At 40.8% G+C, this 19,073-nt stretch overlaps 2 protein-coding genes across 3 annotated transcripts in view; one reads left to right on the top strand and one right to left on the bottom strand.

Moving 5' to 3' along the window:
* Positions 1-4,015: 4,015 nt before the first annotated feature.
* LOC144632043 (uncharacterized) lies at positions 4,016-8,282 on the top strand. Its single transcript, XM_078490650.1, has 2 exons — positions 4,016-6,734; positions 7,070-8,282. The coding sequence occupies exons 1-2, from the start codon at positions 4,016-4,018 to the stop codon at positions 7,135-7,137; spliced, it is 2,787 nt and encodes a 928-aa protein (XP_078346776.1). The 3' UTR covers positions 7,138-8,282.
* A 176-nt stretch (positions 8,283-8,458) lies between these two features.
* LOC144633753 (cytoskeleton-associated protein 5-like) overlaps positions 8,459-19,073 on the bottom strand; it is a 31,438-nt gene continuing 20,823 nt past the window's right edge. For both annotated transcript variants that reach the window (XM_078492619.1, XM_078492618.1), the window contains exons 34-45: positions 18,517-18,707; positions 17,571-17,741; positions 16,388-16,882; positions 13,749-13,845; positions 13,467-13,655; positions 12,773-12,937; positions 12,260-12,349; positions 11,415-11,562; positions 11,138-11,209; positions 10,716-10,798; positions 10,527-10,631; positions 8,459-10,154 (exon numbers count right to left, since the gene is read on the bottom strand). In XM_078492619.1, coding sequence (XP_078348745.1) covers positions 10,041-10,154; positions 10,527-10,631; positions 10,716-10,798; positions 11,138-11,209; positions 11,415-11,562; positions 12,260-12,349; positions 12,773-12,937; positions 13,467-13,655; positions 13,749-13,845; positions 16,388-16,882; positions 17,571-17,741; positions 18,517-18,707 — 1,920 coding nt within the window. In that variant the 3' untranslated portion in view covers positions 8,459-10,040. The remainder of the gene's footprint in view (positions 10,155-10,526; positions 10,632-10,715; positions 10,799-11,137; positions 11,210-11,414; positions 11,563-12,259; positions 12,350-12,772; positions 12,938-13,466; positions 13,656-13,748; positions 13,846-16,387; positions 16,883-17,570; positions 17,742-18,516; positions 18,708-19,073) is intronic.

Raw genomic sequence — 19,073 nt, 5'->3', positions numbered from 1 at the left:
ATAGGGACTGCTCGTAGTCTAGCAGAATCACTGCTAACGTGACTTTTCAAGAGAAGGAGGGTCAAGAAGGAATCGATCTATTTGACTTGTTGTCGCGACACCAGAAACTGGCCAATCAGAAGCGTTCGTTCCCACGCGCTTGGTAAACATTGTAACACGATCTGACAGAAATCGGCTGCATGTAATATTTTTGTTCAAAAGGGAGAACTTAAAATACCACGACTTCTCTCACGTTCTCTGCTAAAAAAACCACTTCACAATAGTTTGATTAGATTGAGGATACTCGACAAATACTGGTAACAGCACATGTTTCGTTTTGATGACATTTAAAGTTCACCCGCTTGATCTGCTTGATCTTTTCGCTAGCATCTGAAGATTCACTAAATCATCATCAAACACCCCGTATTCTCTGGCGATTTTGCAGTTGTTCTGAACTGTCTCTACCTCGGCGACAACTTTCAATTTGAAGGTTTAGTTGTTTAAAAACCAGTAGCTTTTGGCATGATGATCGATAACTGCTTTTCGGAAGAATGCGTGATTGTTTGAGATGGGATTCTGAACTCAGGTGAATGTTTTGTCACGCTTGTGTACGGTTCTATTAATAAATTCATTCTTTATCAGTGATTTGTTGTTTTTCAATTACATAGTTGTGATTTAACGAATATGTTGATTCGCTGCACGTGGATTGTTTTATAGTTTGAAGGGAAAATCAGGTCTCGGCTTACAACCGAGTGATTTGGGTTTATTTTTTGTCAGAGTCTAACTGGTTCCAAAAACTAAAAGTCTAGGGTCTCGGCTTCTAGCCGAAAAAATACGGTACATGCATGCTTAACTACCAGCCGAAATATTGTATTAATGTCAGTTTTCTTGAAATAGACCAAAACTTAATTTTTCTAATGATATTATTATTTTGCCTAACCTTCAAAAAACAAAAAGGAAAAATAAAAAGAAAGAGAACAATTTGCAACCGATGGGAACTCTATCACTTGCCCTTTCGGCCTGCTCTCGATGAGCAGCTAGATGACAATGAAACTAAACTAACATTTGTTATAGCAAATCTCTCCTTGTCAGTTTGTTGTTTTCGATTCTTGTTTCATAATAACTTTTCCGAGTTTAGTGGCTCATAGCCACTTTGAATAGTTATTTGGAACGGCAAGGAGTGGGGACGTTAAAAGTGCTAACGTTGGAACCACGTGGCTTCTTCAAAGAAAGTAAACCTCTTAAAAGAAGAGATTGCAGCCAACGAGAAAGCATTCATTTTATTCATTTTTTTTTATTTTGGGGTCTTGAATAACTGTTCGATTCACAAACAAATAAGAGATGTACACAATGTAAGTTTCGTAATGAAATGAAATGTTAGATGACGAAATTTATTGTCTGCATGAAAAGCCATTTTGAACACGTTGTTGTTGTGTTGCTTTATAAATATGCAGATTAAGAAACATTTTGTACAAGGGTTTAAAATCGTTTTGAAACACGTGTGATTTTCAACTCTTTTTTCTTTGGGTTTCTAAACTCATCCACCTGACCAGAATGGGGCAATCTGGTAGGCTAATAACAATATGAATAATAAATGAGTGAGAAAGATTTTGTTGGAATTCGATTATTCAATGGCACGCCCATCCACTGCCATGGCAGACTCTATACTCTGGGTCGGACAAAATAGACATGGAGTCCTTCGTTGCTTTATGACCACGACTTGTGACAGTTACGCAGGTTTGCGCGATTTTGAAACATATGGAACCCCCAGCCCTGAAATCTACTGCCTCGTACCCAGCCGCTTACTGTTTTTTTTTTTTGGCCGAGCGCAAAGTATCGGGGGCTCAACCATGTTCCCTTGCGCCTCCGAAATTTTTTGCGTTGAACCCGAAAGCGACGCCTGGATGCGAGATGGTTTTGCCATGGTGTTACCTCAATTTGTTGTACTATGGTTGTATATTCATATTTATAAATTAGCCATATTAATGGCTATAATCATTTTTCAGCGAGTGTCTCAACAACTGCTATCGATTGTAACTTTTCCATAAATCGCTCGAAGGCGACCGCGACCACTTTCAGAGCTCATGGTACCTTATTGTTACTTATTTTCGCGGAAACCTTTAAAATTTCGCGAAAATGAAACGTGCATATTTCGCGGGACTTAATTTTCGCGATAGACCAAAAAAACCATTATGTCAGGAGAAATTAATCAATGTTTAGGGAAATTATCATAAAATAGGACCTTTGCACTTCTAGAGTTACATTCTTCGGGAAACTGTGCAAATATGAGTTTTGTAGGCAAACAGCGATTTATATGCTTAAGTAAACTACTTTTGTACTTTAAGTAAATAATCGCGCGTGTAAGTTGTCGCTGTTTAAACTAGGGTTGTATTCAAGAGAAAAATATAAAAGGAGTTAATTTCAATTTTCGTTTTGTCCATTACCGAATATAATTGGAATTTGGGCAGCTTTCGAGGTTGAATATACATTCGACAGATGTATCTTTTTGTTTCAGCTTTTGTTCATAATTAAGTTTGGATAGTTTACGATTTCAAATGAGCCGACTCTATTCAATCTTGTTTTTAACTTAAAATACTTCTAATTGAATTTTATTTAGCTGTACTTTAGTCTACAAACTCGCCAGCTGAACTTATTCGCTTTGCTTTTGTGTTGTAAGTTGACTTTGCTCAGCTTTCTTTCAATTGTACTTTGTATGATGCAATCAGGCTTAGCGTTAGTATATATAGAGTGCCGTTATCATTGTAAAATCGATTTACATCTCGTGGAGTTACAAAGAGGATTTACGCCGAGACGAAGAATAAACCTGTGAAGTCCAAGTTCTTGTGTCCTGATTCCAGTGTAGCAGATCCCTCGGTACTTTGGAACCCGTGACAAGTTCCTCTCTCGCAGCAAGCGTGGTTGCTCTGAGCTATCCCCAGTTCAGTTTGTTCAGTCCAATTTAGTCGACAGTTTCAGCCGAAGAAAGGCCTCTCATCGCCCGTTCCCCGTTAAAGAGTTTTGAGCAACAAATCCCGTGTCGCAGATGCAAAACCCGTTGTCACAGTGTTAGGAGAATCAGTGTAGCTGCATCTGGAATATCTGAGGACAAGCAAGAACGAAGAATCCCCAACAAGTTCAATGGTTGGAACACACGAGATGTAAATCCCTTGGAGCGCCGAGTAAACAAAGACAGAGTCGCCCAAGTACGTGAGTCAGCGAAGTTTTATTTCTAATTTATGAAGTCCGTTAAGAAAGTCATTTCGAAGAAATTACATAGATACAATTTACGAAGTAGACCTAAGCAATTATACGTATATAAACGACCCGGAGTTCCTAAGGTCAACACAAGCGTTCAGTGCGATTTATCCGAAGAAGAGAATTGTGAACTTTCAAAGGAACTGCCGTTCGCTTTAAGCTACGGTGACCTCTTAAGTTCCACACCCGAAGTCTATCGCAGTGAATCACAGCCTGAGAGCTCCCGCCAGAGATCCACAGCATTTTCCAGTCCAGGTCCATCCAACAGAACCGATCGAGAAGCATTGGATATCAGCCTGGACCCGCCTAACGAAGGACAGTTCATTGTTCAACCGAATACTCCAGTTCAGCGATTTTCTTGCGTTTCGCGTGAAGGCAGCGCAAGCAGTTCATTAGAAGATTTCTCGCCGATCGACTCTAGACGACTCCGAAGCAGGCCGCCTGTCGCTTTAGAAGTCGAGGAGATCCGCGAACACAACGAAGAAAAACGCCCAGAAACAAGCTTCGCTGACCAAAGCAACCCGATAACCCCGAGCGCTCATCAGCGAGTGACAGAACACGAAAACTACAGAAAACCAAAACAAAACAAAAAGGAGCTCGTATCGATTCTGTTTCCAGTGACGAATTCGGATACACAGAAACGGACAGCGAGCGAGAATTTTCCGAAGACAAGGGAGATAAATACAAGCAAGAAGACGGTTCTGAATTCCGTGAAGACCACTCCCGTTATCCAGAAGAAAGAAACCGAGAAGAAAATCAGAATCAAGATATAGAAGTAAATATGGATCCACATCTAATCCAAACCTTGACCGAAACCTTGCAAAGGATTGGACAGCAACAACAGACATCTATAGTCGTCCCAGAAACCATAAAGATTCAATCGTTCCGTGGCCAAGAAGGAGACGATGTAGTAGAATGGTTCGACGTTTTCGAAAATCGTTTGAAACGAAGACGCATCGCACTCAAGAGCGAGGGTGCGCTTACAGAATTGGTACTACACTTGGCTGGACCTGCTAAAGATTTCTACCGCAACCTAAACGCAGGAGAGAAGACTACCTTTGAGCAGGTAAAACAAATCATGATAGAACACTATTCTAGCATGGACCTTGGGTATGGCCAGCGCGAATATCTATTGAATCGCCGTCAAGCACCTAACGAAACACTGGATCATTATCTGAATGACATCTGTTCCAAATTTAACAGACTCGACCTGACGAATAAAGAGAAGATGTCTTATTTCCTACAAGGACTGCGCCCTGAGATTCGCCAACTAGTTTATATGAACAAACCGACCACATTTGCAGAAGCTGAGAAGGCCACCCGATTTGCAGAGTCCATTTCGCGAGTTCCTCAACCTACGACCTCTGGTACTATGACTGACCAACTTCTCGCTAAACTATTAACCCAGAAGGCGACCAAGGATGAAGACGATATTTTGACTAGACTTGACACCCTGATCAATGGATCAAAAATAAAGCCAGAAGGAGAACAGCAGACACAATCGCTCTTGTCGAAGCTTGGTGAACTGGTAAAAAGGGCTGAAAACACAGCTACAAGGCAAACCCAAGATACGGCCATAGCAGCCTACTCCGCAGAAAATCAAGAGTCCCGTATTCTTCGCAAAGAGATGAAAGAACTTCAAGAAAGCCTTCTTAGCATAAAGCAAGATCTCGATCCACGGGTTATTGGGAATTCCACAGATGTAAGCATATCCAGAGTTCCAACAAACCGGCCAGCAGCAGTCGCCGCTCTTAATGATACCTTAACCAGAAATACCGGCAACGCGAGCGGAATTAGAGACGAAATACATCAATTAAAGGATATGATAAAGGAACTAGGCCGTGAAGTTTACGCCAGAAGGCCAGTCCTTACCGAAACGGAGCCATATGGTAATAAAAATAGCATAGCCGCGTTTTCTGAAACCAACAGAAGTGGGGCACCAGAGTTTACCGAAGAAATTCGCCGTATGGAGAACACTTTCAGAAGCGAATTAGAAAATCTTTACCGACGAGTTGACAACCGAATAAACAGCCTTGTCCACAGAAACCAAATCAGTCGCCCAGAGCTAGCAGACAGCAGATTACGCAACAGACAGTCTAATCCAGTGTGTTATAAGTGTGGACGCGTTGGCCATATTCAGTACAATTGTTACTATTATTACCGGCCAGAAGACCCATACCAGAATAAAGGAGAGAGACAAGACTACCGTGCAGATTATAATCAAGAGGGAAATCCGCAGCAGGAACTTCAGAGCTCAGCAAGTTTACTCGCACTAGACGCGCAGTACGCCCGTCACGTTCAAGACTACCATCACAAGCCAGAGAGCCCGAGATCAGAAGCGCAAACGTCCCGCCACCCAGTGCGCACTTACAGCCTCACTTTTGAAGGAGAAGAAAACTCCTCAGATCAGGTGATTGCCGCCCTACCTAAGCAAGAAAAAACGAACAGCCAAGAAGCAGATGTGAATATCCCAGGTATAAATCAGAAAGTGAAGTCGGCAGTAACCAATGAGCAGCAAAGTCAACTTATGCCGAAGCAAGGACAGTCACACAAAAGAACTCGCCGAGAAACGAAGTCATCAGTTCAGCCAAGCAATGTCCTTTTGTTACGTGGAAAAGATGTTAACCTTACATCCAGTGACCTAACCACGGCAGGTAAAATAGCAGGTCAAGCCGTTCAATTACTCGTGGACACTGGAGCATGTGTATCAGCCATTGACGAACAGTTCTTTACGAAGATTTATGGTCAGTTTCCGCCTAAGTTGAGTGATGATTCCTTATCGTCAGTGCAGACATTCAATGGAGATACCGTACCGGTACTGGGCAAGATTACCGTTCCTTTACAGTTAAATGGACATGAGTATTTCTGTGAGTTTCATGTTATGCAGAGTCTCGCCTACGATGCAATACTTGGGCGTGATTTCCTCCAAAAGAACGGAGCCCTGATTAATCTGGTAGACAGTACTATATGCTTTTCAACAGCAACACATCCTGGAAAACATACCAGTACGACGACAGTACCAGTTATGGGAACCTTCCTTGCCCGACAGAAGAAGTTGAAAGAAAAGACGGCCGTAGCCACTCCAGTTGTTCCTACACCTTCCCAGAAGAGTATCCAGCCTAACTGCAAATTGGCCCATCGAAGTCAAAAGAACAAAGAGATAGGATTTCAGCAGCCACTCCGGATCCTACTTTTGATGCTCGTGGTACTGTACCTACTCACAGCTTCATGCACGCCGTGCACGAAAGTCAATGCCAAGCCCGTTGTTCAGAAAATTCCAAAGTTCTTCGTCCAAAAAGCCCCAGATAATAAAATTCAAGATGGTCGTGTATTCTGTACTCATGATCAAGACAGTCAAGTGAATCGTAGAAGCAAGGACCCAGATTCGGAAATTGATCTACATGAAAGCAAGCTGCAGAGAATGAAAGTATTGACGTCAGCTGAACCGTTCAAGGAAACAGATTTAAATAATCAGGAGAGCCCGTTAAAGATGAATTACAGTCCGTACTGCGCAATCTCGGCTGCAATGTTTATGTGAGCCTCACAAACAAAGCAAAACTAAAAATTACGTGACAAACTTACCTGTTTCTTCATTATTAACGGCAGATATCCTTGCATAACAAATAATAACAAGTAGAAGAACCTTGACCCTATTTCAAACCGACGTTTCAGCTCATCGGAAATTCTTGAACGAAGCGAACTGTAATGGCGGACTAAAAACCCTCATGTATGCTGTCAACGAAGTGTAACGTTTCAACGAATTCAAAACAAAAACGAAAACAAACCCCGAGTCTGCGCAGTACGGACTGGAAATCAGCTTTAACCGTTGACCAAGAATTACCCGAAGATGAAAAGAAAGACGTCTTTTATGTCATTAGAGCACAACTTGGAAATGATGACTGACGGTACCACAGTATTGAGTCATACAGACAAGGAACTTTAAAGGAAAATGTTGACATTTTAAGTAATGAAGGTGTTTAAGTAGCATCAAGAAAACAGTGTCTTAGCGAAGATAAACGTAATGTAAAGAAGTTGATATCAGAGATTTAAAAGTTAAGGGAAAGTGTGATGATACATAATTAGGAATTTTTTTAGAGCGTTTAAAGGCTAGTATCACAGTCATAGTAAATTTGAGTTCTAGGTGCCTTTTGCTTTTGCTCGACCAGGAGGTCTTGATGTAAAGGTGGGAGGAATGTCAGGAGAAATTAATCAATGTTTAGGGAAATTATCATAAAATAGGACCTTTGCACTTCTAGAGTTACATTCTTCGGGAAACTGTGCAAATATGAGTTTTGTAGGCAAACAGCGATTTATATGCTTAAGTAAACTACTTTTGTACTTTAAGTAAATAATCGCGCGTGTAAGTTGTCGCTGTTTAAACTAGGGTTGTATTCAAGAGAAAAATATAAAAGGAGTTAATTTCAATTTTCGTTTTGTCCATTACCGAATATAATTGGAATTTGGGCAGCTTTCGAGGTTGAATATACATTCGACAGATGTATCTTTTTGTTTCAGCTTTTGTTCATAATTAAGTTTGGATAGTTTACGATTTCAAATGAGCCGACTCTATTCAATCTTGTTTTTAACTTAAAATACTTCTAATTGAATTTTATTTAGCTGTACTTTAGTCTACAAACTCGCCAGCTGAACTTATTCGCTTTGCTTTTGTGTTGTAAGTTGACTTTGCTCAGCTTTCTTTCAATTGTACTTTGTATGATGCAATCAGGCTTAGCGTTAGTATATATAGAGTGCCGTTATCATTGTAAAATCGATTTACATCTCGTGGAGTTACAAAGAGGATTTACGCCGAGACGAAGAATAAACCTGTGAAGTCCAAGTTCTTGTGTCCTGATTCCAGTGTAGCAGATCCCTCGGTACTTTGGAACCCGTGACAAGTTCCTCTCTCGCAGCAAGCGTGGTTGCTCTGAGCTATCCCCAGTTCAGTTTGTTCAGTCCAATTTAGTCGACAGTTTCAGCCGAAGAAAGGCCTCTCATCGCCCGTTCCCCGTTAAAGAGTTTTGAGCAACAAATCCCGTGTCGCAGACGCAAAACCCGTTGTCACAATTAAAACAATTAAAAATACGTCAGAAACGTTAAGAATAAATTTTCGCGAGTCTTTAATTTCGCGATAATTTGAAAATCGAGAAAATCAAGTCCCGCGAAAATAAGTAACAATAAGGTATGTATGTTCCTATGTTTCTTCATTAACTCAAAGAAGCAATGACCCGCTGTAAGGTTTTTAATAGATGTTTTATGCCACAAAAATATTCCAGATTACAAATAGATGCATGGATTCGGCGGCTAAAATAAACTAAAACATGAGCAACACAAGTACCCTTAAACGTGTTTTTAATTTCAATATGTACAAGCATGCTTTTATACTGTACACTACATTTTTCTTTTATAAACAATAGCCACACTTCTCTAATCTCAACTCACTGAATCAAAAATATGTCTCATCATTTCTATGAGTGACACTACATCCGTGACCGCGCGTGACATAGAAAGTGTCACGCACAGTTTTGTCATGAATAAAATGGACAGGAACCTTGTACCATTTACGCAAAATTTTCCAAGTAACACCTTTAGAGGCAGGGTAACAACCAAAATGGCGGATCAGCAATGTGCAAATTGTACAATGATTTCTTGGTCATTCCGTTAAAAGTGAAAAATGGCAACACCTCAAAAACAACTTTCTTGCGATATTTTTGGAAGAAGTGTCCCTTTAGATTTTTAGCGGAGCAAAGCGCAGGATTGAGTGTCCAGTTAGCAGTTTTATTAATATCTCTACTTCTCTCAATATAACTCATACTTATCTCAATATAACGTTTTTATCGCTATTTCGTATTGCGTCTGAGCAACGAGCAACACAATGTATGAAAATAAATCACTGTTACAAAAAGAAGCGACTTATTAGCGTACTATACAAATATAAACCATAACCTCTTGTTCAATTGAGCCGTGTTACACAAAGAATTCGAATTTCTTCATCTCTCACTGCGTTTCTAAGCTTGCGGGATAAGCGCGGCGCGAGAAAAAATCGCGGGCGAAGCCGCGATCAACTCGACTCTTCCCAAACTCCCTCGCGGCTTCGCAGCTCGTCTCTGCCGTTAACAAAGCACTCCCACTCGGTCGCGAATCCCGCTAGCTACGCAGACTATCACTACGTTGAAAAAACTACTCAGGGACGTAACACAGGCCTCAACACAACGAGAGATTTAATTAAGAATATTTTTACGGTCGGAACCCTATCTTCCAGAGAAGCCTGTTTCGACTGTCACTTTGGTCATCACTGTATCCATCCACCGTGTCATGGCCAAACGCTTAACTTTTCGATAAGTTGTTTGCACCTTTTTGACATCTTTTTGTTAGTTTTCCAAACTTTTCAGTCAATCAAGGAGCTAACAATCGCGCGTGCAGTCTATAGGCACGTGACTATGTTGGAGACTCTCCGCCTCCAAAACACTTGGCTTCTGATTGGCTGTTCAGCAGAACGGGAAGCCAACAAAAAGATTTCAAACATTTATAAAGAACTATACAGCTGAAGTCCAATGCTGTTCGCTGGAGAAGCCCACATAATGCACATAACCAGTGTCTGTGAGGTAAAGGAATCTATATTCTAATTTTTTCCCAGCTTAAACTCCTTTTCGTAGCTTGCTCTTGTTTATTTGCGCGTAACACCAAACATACCATGTACGTGCTTTTAAGGCACTTCGGAACCAACGAAACATGAATTTGTTTATTTATAACCGGCGACCAAAACGCTAGATTTCGTTTGCCAGTTGTTCATTTAGAACATGAGCTTGTCAGTTTCTTGAATTGTTCTTTATGCGTTCAAGTCTTTTCTTGATGTCCAATATACTATCTGGATCCGCTGATATCGAATCTGTGGTATCCGTCGACTGTGAAACCACTGAAGGCTGCAAAGGAGAAAGGAACAGAAATTTCAAGCTCGCATTAACTTGCAACCGGCCCTGATTGCTAATTAGAACAGGCTCTTCTCGTCGCGAGCAAAATTTGCCCCCACCCCCACTCTATTCGTCCCGAAATTTATGAAAAATTCCATACTGATGACGTAACTTTACATAGATCCGTGTAGTGTCTCTGATTGGTTGTTACTTGCGCGCGAAAATTCAAACCCGAGAAACAACCAATCAGAGACGCTACACGGATCTCAACATAGCTACGTCATCAGTATGGAATTTTTGGACCGAGTCTTTAACGCGTCTCTTAAACGTCTGCTTACGTACTCAGGCCAGGAAGAAACTTTGAAATCGCACTGATTTACTTACGATGTTCGTATAGGAAGGTCCTTTGTCCTCTGCTGTCAGTGCCGCCGGTTCGTCCAGGGGAGGATCTCCGTACTCTGGAACACGCTGATCAGATGTTTGTCTTTTCTAAATATTGACAAAAGACGTTTACTGTCAGTTACATCCATAAACATGACGGAATGCTGTACACTGTAGAAGTGTTAAACAAACCTTTGATTCCGTGTTGGCGCCGTTGTCAAGTCCAGCCCTCATTCTTAGCACTTTCAGTCTGTCTCTGTACGAGTCAGCATCATCTGTGGATAAGAAAAGAAAAAAATCTTTTATCAGGAGAAGCTGAAAAAAAACCTAGCTTCAACACAGGTAAACCGACAATGACGCAATAACTTTGTAGAACAGTAGGTGACAACTGAAATAACAGGAACTTGTCAGAAAGCGACGATGACTAACGATGGCGAGGAGGATGGAAATGGATTACAAAATGACAAAATTGAAGACGCGAGGCTTGAGTTTTGGACTCTGGTACGGATTCGTTTGAAATTCTGTTAGAAACCTCAGCTACAAGACGGATTTTGTGTTTCGGATAGACGTGAAACTCTTCAACGTTTGAAAGAAAAATCAAAGTCTTTTCTTACCAGTATTTTCGTCTTCTGTTGAATTCGTTGAACGGCCTGTTGACGTCGATAATGCAGACGCAGGAGCATTTTCTGCAAAAAAAATTAATAACAAAATAATCAGACTGAATTACACAACTTGTCGGTAATTATACGGGATCTTTTATTTATCACCAAAAATGTCTTGTGTGCAACTATCTACCCTTCCCAGTGTACAATCCTGACAATTAACACACGTCCGCGGTTTGGCATGTTGTATACGGACCAGTTAGTCTACAAAACTTTTATTGCACAGTACCTGATATTTTTCTTCCTTTTCTCTCCATCTCGATATTTTTTAATCCTCTCTCGATGTAACTCTGGAAGAACTCGGACGTTCGTTTTAGAAATGGATCAATGTCCGCCTCAGGATATTTTTGTTTAAAGTCGTAAAGTTCAGCTAAGCCCTGAAACAAGAAAACCAAAAAAAGGTCAACATAAATTAAGAGAGCAAAAGTTTCATAAGTATGATACTAAAGAAAAGTTTCTTTGATCAAAAACTTGATGAAATCAGATGTTGGTCCCGAGAAGATCAGAACCTACTCCTAAAGTATTTGCCTTTTTTGCCCCTACAACAGAGCTAGGTAGTGTTCACAAAAAGTTTTATACCTAAAAACTTCGACCATCATTTTTTGTTCGTTCGTTCGTTCGTTCGTTCGTTCGTTCGTTCGTTCGTTCGTTCGTTCGTTCGTTCGTTCGTTCGTTCGTTCGTTCGTTCGTTCGTTCGTTCGTTCGTTCGTTCGTTCGTTCGTTCGTTCGTTCGTTCGTTCGTTCGTTCGTTCGTTCGTTCGTTCGTTCGTTCGTTCGTTCGTTCGTTCGTTCGTTCGTTCGTTCGTTCGTTCGTTCGTTCGTTCGTTCGTTCGTTCGGTCGGTCGGTCGGTCGGTCGTTCGGTCGGTCGGTCGTTTTCCGTCATGACCGGAATGTTCTAGAAGTGACATCCGGGATAGATACTATCCCAGAAAGGCGAGGTTCGTTCGGTCGGTGGTTTTCCGTCATGACCGGAATGCTCTGGAAGTGACATTCGGGATAGATACTATCCCAGAAAGGCGAGGTAGTGTGAAGTTTATAGTTTTCATAACTCTCTTATTAACCGTAACCCTTACCGCTCTGGTATTTTCCTTTGAGCCTATCTTGGCGAATATCTCAGCTAGCTTGTCGTTTATCTTTTCTTTTGTTTGGAGCTTGTGCCCGCCCTGCAAAAAAGAAAAGAAACAGTAAAAGAATGAAAGCAGTTCAGTTCTTTTGATTCCCTCAAAATCTTACAAGGAAATTCCAAGGATGAACCCTTCTCTGTAGTGTTTCAGTGACAATTTATTATGTGTTTCAAAATTGCAACAAAAAGAAAAGATCACAATTCTGCAGAGGATACCCAAAATACCCTAAAGATATCTTAAAATACCTTGCAATTCAATTTGTAAAGAAAATTGGTCGACTTTGTTCATACACATATAGAATTATTCCTTTATCTCTTATGGCTGCCATCGCTAGTCAACGCTTTGTTAAATTTCCCGACGCAAACCTCAGGCTGTTTTTTAATCATTTCTCTTTGTAAGACGGACAAACCAGTGCATACTGTATTACGTTACGTTTGTTCTTTCTTTCTCAAGGCTACTTACATCCACACCCATCAATAGGTCTGGAACAGAGGACTTGCGTGGCGTGGTTGAGTCACTTCCGTTCAAGTGATTCTCTCGGCGGCCACCAGTCTTGAGGATTTTCCTGAGGTAAGCTGCCACCTCGCTACTGTCTGGATCATCTATTAACCCCAGGCACCCTAAAATCTACAATGAAAAAAAAAAAAAAAAAAAACAGTCACTGCAAGCACAACGAAACTCTCCCCTCCCCCACCTACCTCCCAAAAATAAGAGAACAAAAGAAGACCCACCCAACCCATAAATCCTATTAAAATCAGATGGAAAGAAAAACATCGTTTTTATGTTGAAAGGTCTAACGAACTAAATGGTTGGCTACAGACATGGTTGCCACAGACATCAATTTTTAAAATTCCCTAACTTTTCCCTGATTTGTCACTGATAAAAATTAAAATTCCCTTACCAAAAAATACAAAATGTCAGATATAGTTGCAGCCTCCGGCCTCCATTTCCAAAAGAAAAACATCGCTAAGATCACATTGACCTGAAGTATTTTTTCCAGCCTTCAGCGGTGATATAATTCAATTTCCGACTTTCCTTCAGTATACCAACTTTCCCTGACTTAAAATAAAATTCCCTGACTTTTCCGACCTTGAAGAATTTTATTTTCCCCTGACCTGTGGCAACCCTGAATTAGATATCTATCGTTCTAACTGACCTCTTGTTTTTTAAGCTTCCCTAGCGTATACAGTACAGTCTTAATCGTCCTCAGTGGTGTATCATCAGCGCGGTTTTTCCACATCTGATCCGGGTGAGTCAACAGGAATGTGTGTACGTCCAGAAGAATCTGATCCACTTTCACATCTGATATTGTTTTCGGTAAATTACGAACAACCTTCCAAAGACACTGATAGGACGAAAAAAGCATTTTGTTTACCAAAGTCCAACAATAACAGCAGCATTGTGGGAACGGGTTCGGTATGAAAAAGAGAAAACTTACCTTCATAACGAGGTCAAGAAACTTTGGCGAGCTGAGCGAGGTACCAGCGCTCTCTTGAAGAAGCTTAAGACAGTCTTGTAGGAGTTTGATCAAGGACCTGAAAGTTTATATTATTACAGGTCTTGTTAACCAAAACAATAGTCAACTTCACAGTGTTGCAAGAGTTTGGTGCAGAATGAAACCCGTGCCCCGCTCACCCCAGTTAACTCACTCATCTCATCTTTCAACAAACTCAAACGCATAACTCGATTCAAGAAACCTCAACAAAGATGGTGTGGTTTTGTAGATAAACAAGACGCTAGCAGAGCGTTCACTCCGGCCCTGGAAGTGACATAGGGGTGGAGGATTAGGGAGGGGATTGGGTACGTATCGGAACTCCCGGGTATAAGAGGCTAAAATAAAACATAAAATACACCTATTGTTATTAATGTGCCAACCAGAGACCTATTGGCTAGTGAAACAAAGAGTTCTTTTGTTTAACTTGTTGGACATTTATCGAACATATTTATCTTCCCTATAAAGAATAAAGAAAAGCTGCCTAGATATAACTAGGAATATAGACGTGGTTTTACAGTGTGAAGACTTAAATGCAAACAAATAAACAAAATGACCAGTAAACTTAGACAATACTGTGGAACCCCGATATGTAAACGATGTATCAAGGGACTGGCGAAACCATATCGTTATATCGGGGAATCGTTAAACGTCTTAAACCGGGATTTCGTTCCGCTGTAGTAAGGACTCACTAATGAAGACTTGTCAAAATATGAAACCATCTCAATGTGGTACTTCTTGGTGCAGAAAAGCGTTTTTCGGGAGTTATTTATGAATCACGGAAGCGTTGCGTGACCACCAGATAGCGGCTGCGAAGGAGACTAGAATATTGTTTACACAACTCTGAAACTACATGGTTCCTTCCAAAAACTGAATTGTAATACTTTCTTCATTTACTTAACTATTAATGAAACTACTTGTTTGCATTTTTCTGGAGTACTGGAGTAATTTTTTAAATCTTTTATAAAACACAAAACCAAAGTCTGGTCGCCGTTGAAAGATGATCAGATAACACCGCGTCTGTCTCGAAACAAAGATCGATAACCCTTCAAAACCTAAAATACCGAACTAAAGATGGACGAATGAAACAAACTTGAAAGAAACGTTATTTCAGATTAATTTTCATAGAAGATGAAGCATAGAAATGTATTCAAAAGGTCTCAAAAGCGTCAATTTTAAAACTCGTGAAACAACTCTTGCACGCTTAATTAAATTTATTCACGCAAAAGCATTTCTTGTACTGCAGCGGACGGCTTTTGCATTATAATTTTTTACTTGACTACTTTTACTGATCCTTCTAAAAATGCCATCTAAAATTCAAAGCAATAATATACATAACATTTGCTTTCTGAAGTCTCGAGATGCCGCAGAAAGTCCTTGATCAAGTCCATGATTTGTATTCAAAACACACTGCGTCGCGACACAGTCTTCGCGGCCCCGAAAGAAAGATGGATTTCTTAACACTACCAAGGTTTTAGCAATCTGTACTTGCCCCAGAGAGAGAAGTTTATGTGTTTAGCATAACAAACAAGACCTTGAAAGTTTGTAATCCGTTCCGTGGCACAAAAGACTCCGCATCAAGGATTTCATTTGCAATGGCGACTTATTTCCCTGTCGAGGTCAAGCAGATGGTACGCAAAGCACAACGGGATTACGTCACTCGATTGCGCAATTTTGCAGATTTGTGACTACAAAGAAATCAAGCCCATTTTACTACTCCTGGCCTCCAGCCGGAGTAATGACGAGAACCCATTAAAGGGGCAGTGCCACCAAGATTTGGTGCTACTTGAAAATCCAATGAAGGTGTTCACTGTTGGTATAAACTGGAAATCCACTAATAGCGGCCTGCCCTTGCTACAAAGTACTGTACTAGTGATGAAAAATTGTTAGAATGTGGTGTGGCTACTTAAAGGGACTATGTCACGGCTAAGATAATCTTATGTTATTAGATTTTGCCAAAATCCAAATATTCGCTATGAAACTAAATGATTGCAAAGAAATTAATTCTTTGATACTAAACAACAAAACCATAGCTTCATGGCAGCCAAATGTGTCTCCCGGGCGTCATAAATTAAAGTTACAAGCAGACAGGATTAACTTTAAAAACTGTTCCGCCGGACCATGACCACATCGCAATCCGTTTCAATCTTCGACACTTTTGGCCATCCGTTACTTCTTTTGCATTTCGTGTGTTATTTAAATATTCCTTCACTGTTTCCTATGCCTAAGTTTGGCTAAAATCCGTGACACGGTACCTTTAAGAAGAAAGTGGCCTAACACTTGAAAACGTCGCGCCGCCGTTTTAAGTTTGATAGTGTTACTTGGAAGAAAATTACACAAAAACCATTGATTACGGTTTATTTCATCTTGGAGAATGAATTGATGTCTTTCTTGTATTTTTCAAAGGTTGTTTTGTTGATCAGAAAGTGTGCCCTCGTAGTTCTAGTATAGTTTACACACACAAAAAAATAAAAAAACCTCTTGACACTGTCCCTTTTAACAAGTTAGGATCACTAACGATGGAAGGGATGGCGGATTACCCCATGGACACACTTGATTTGCAAACAACAAAGCACTTCACTCACCCTAAAACAAAAGTCTGATCGGACATCTCTATCACCTTGACCATCAGAATGTTAATAGCTCTCAGTATCTGCGGTCCATCCTCCAGCCCCGCCAGCCGATCATCTGACAGCACCGTTATAAGCACCTGCATGAGCTGCTTCAGAGAGCTGCGTGATACAGAACGAGCCAGGGGCGAGCTGGAGAACACAGCTAGCATGGTGTCAGTCAGACAGTTGATGAGCCGCAGCACTGTGGCTTCTGGCTGCTCGCTGGATTCAATGTTGGGAATGTGTGTAGTTAGGATCATGTTTAGCTGGAGGGATGCGGCATTCAGAAACTGGTCAATGTGTTTACTGACTTCCTTGTGGTTCTTATTCCTTATTACTTTTTCAAACTGTGCTAAGGCCTGGGTACTAGCCGTGACATCACCACTGGCTATTTGAGAGATGACGTAGTTGAAAGCCGCCGTCGGATTTGTCCGACTGAAAACGCCCATATGAGGAGAGGCCGGGTTTCTGAGAATAAAACAACAGTCAAAACCATTAAACAAGGTATCAAAAACATAACTAGCACGTAGAAAGAAAAAAACAAAATAATGGTTAAATTTTGTAAAACAGTACTTGACAAATGACAGGAACTCATTAGGAAGTGTAGGAGAAAGCGAAAAGCGCGGGCGAGCGAGGAAAAAAACGAGGAGGGACGAAGGCGCCTCATTTTTTCCGCGCTCACCCACTTAATTCGCTTTCCCATAAGAACCGAGAGCCTGGAACAGGCTATAGGATGTGAGAATGACGATGGCGAGGATGGAAATGGATTGCAATGTAGACAAACTTGAAAACGCCAGGTTCGCTTTTCCGAATTCTCAGAAGTTTGAAGAGGCTCCCGACATCGTAAAAATTTCGGGTTGCCAGTTGATTTTATGCCTTCACATTATTACAAGAATGAAGAAAATGATCTTCTTAAAAATATATCGCCTTAGATTCTTCCAAAGGCATTTTACTCTTTTTCGATTGGTAGCCGTTAGTTAGGTCGTCACGCAACCGCAATGTAGGAAACAAATTGGAGAAATGTATGAACTGTCCAGATATTCATATATCATCAAATTCTTCTCCTAGCACAATACAAATGCATGGAAACAGTAAGAAGAATTTGTATGCTGAGGGAGATACGGGTGAAAGTTCTATACAAAGTAAACCCACTCACTTGGTGTAGGGTTTGTGAACAGGTGCACTGATCAAGTCATCTAAAGCTTCATTAGTCTCCAGTGTCGGTACAGCTACTTCATGATGATGGTCATCTCCTTCAATACCATCGATATCAAGACTGAACTCCCGGTGAATATCATTCTGTCTTTGTGCAGGTGCTGTGACCGGCCTGCATACAAAACAAAATAGGAAATTAACGATACGTGTTATTAACGCGAATTTCAAAAATTCGCGTTAATTTTATTGATGTAAACACGTTTACTATAAGCATTTAACCAGAACTTTTCTTAAATTCGCGTTAATTTTGTTACGCGTAAATTTTGTTTGCGTTGTTAAAATACTTCGTTATATTCCTATAATAAGGTAACTTCTACAGTACAAAGCGCCTCTGGTCTTATGTGGTAGTCATTTTCATTCTGAGAGCGAAAGAGCCGAGTTTGAAGCAAAAGGCGCCCCAAGATTTTAGCTTTAATGCGCTCTCGGAAAGGAAAGGACCCCTTAGCAGGCTTAAGTGTTTGTGGCTTAAGTTTGTGGAGGCGGCGACCGCGAGGCCTAGTGGTTAGGGCACTGGGGTCCCGGGTTCAAGCCCTTCCACTGAATGGATTTGTGTTCGGTCGTCCCGAATTCAACTCCTCTACGCTTTGTAAACAGCCAACTGGTCAGCCTCCTGTCAGTTTGGGTTTTTAACAAGTTTCCATTCTATTTACAATATTCGTGTGCTTATTTACAGTGTCCACAATTAGCACAACAGTGCTAAATACTCTGACACAATAAAGTGATTTTGTTTTTTTCCTATCGATAATGTGATAATTCCAAACTTCTCAGAAAAAAACTAACGGCGCAAAAACTGGCAGATTTCAGCTTTCATGCAATCATTTGATATATTTAAGAAATTTCGACCGTGAATAGGTATAGTTATTCCTTCAAACGGGTAATTTAGTTACCTTGCAACCTGTGCCCTGCCAGCTGGTCTTTTGTCCTCCTTTTTCTTGGTTCCATTAGCTGATGAGTCGCTTCCTCCGCGAGCACTGACACTGCTCTTTGTTGTATTTTCAGCTGAAGGAGCAGTATTCGGACGGTTCTTTGACGATCGTTTTATGCGTTCTTCTAAATAAGCAAGGTCTTTGTCGGATAGCTGTGGAAGAGAACGAGATAAGTCAAAAATTTAACTCCAATCGGAGGCAGGTACAAAATTACGCGCTGGGAATGAGCCAAGTGAGGTCTGCACAGAATGACTGACAATCATGGAAAGATATTCCCATCTGGCCCTCCCAGTTGGTCAATAAGTGTTATATTGCATGGCCTTGATTAGCTATGTTGAAAGTTCTAAAAAATAATCAGTGTCTCGGAAATAACATTAATATTTTTTCTTAAATTTTGTTCAATTTTTTTTGTCCACCGCCTTTCGGATTTATTAACCTTAACAACATAACTAGCACTACGCTGATAACTGATCTGCACTGAGCTGGACAACGCTTTTTGCGGGCCATAAAATGCCGTA

This window comes from Oculina patagonica, chromosome 12 (genome assembly GCF_052425735.1).
Source record: "Oculina patagonica isolate OP01 chromosome 12, crgOcupat, whole genome shotgun sequence".
Taxonomy (NCBI): domain Eukaryota; kingdom Metazoa; phylum Cnidaria; class Anthozoa; order Scleractinia; family Oculinidae; genus Oculina; species Oculina patagonica.
This window is presented reverse-complemented; position numbering and strand designations above follow the sequence as displayed.

Coding starts and splice junctions, on each gene's coding strand:
- LOC144632043 (XM_078490650.1), top strand. CDS start 4,016: ATGGATCCACATCTAATCCAAACCTTGACCGAAACCTTGCAAAGGATT. Junction 6,735..7,069: donor CCCGTTAAAGATGAATTACA/GTCCGTACTGCG, acceptor CCGTTGACCAAG/AATTACCCGAAGATGAAAAG.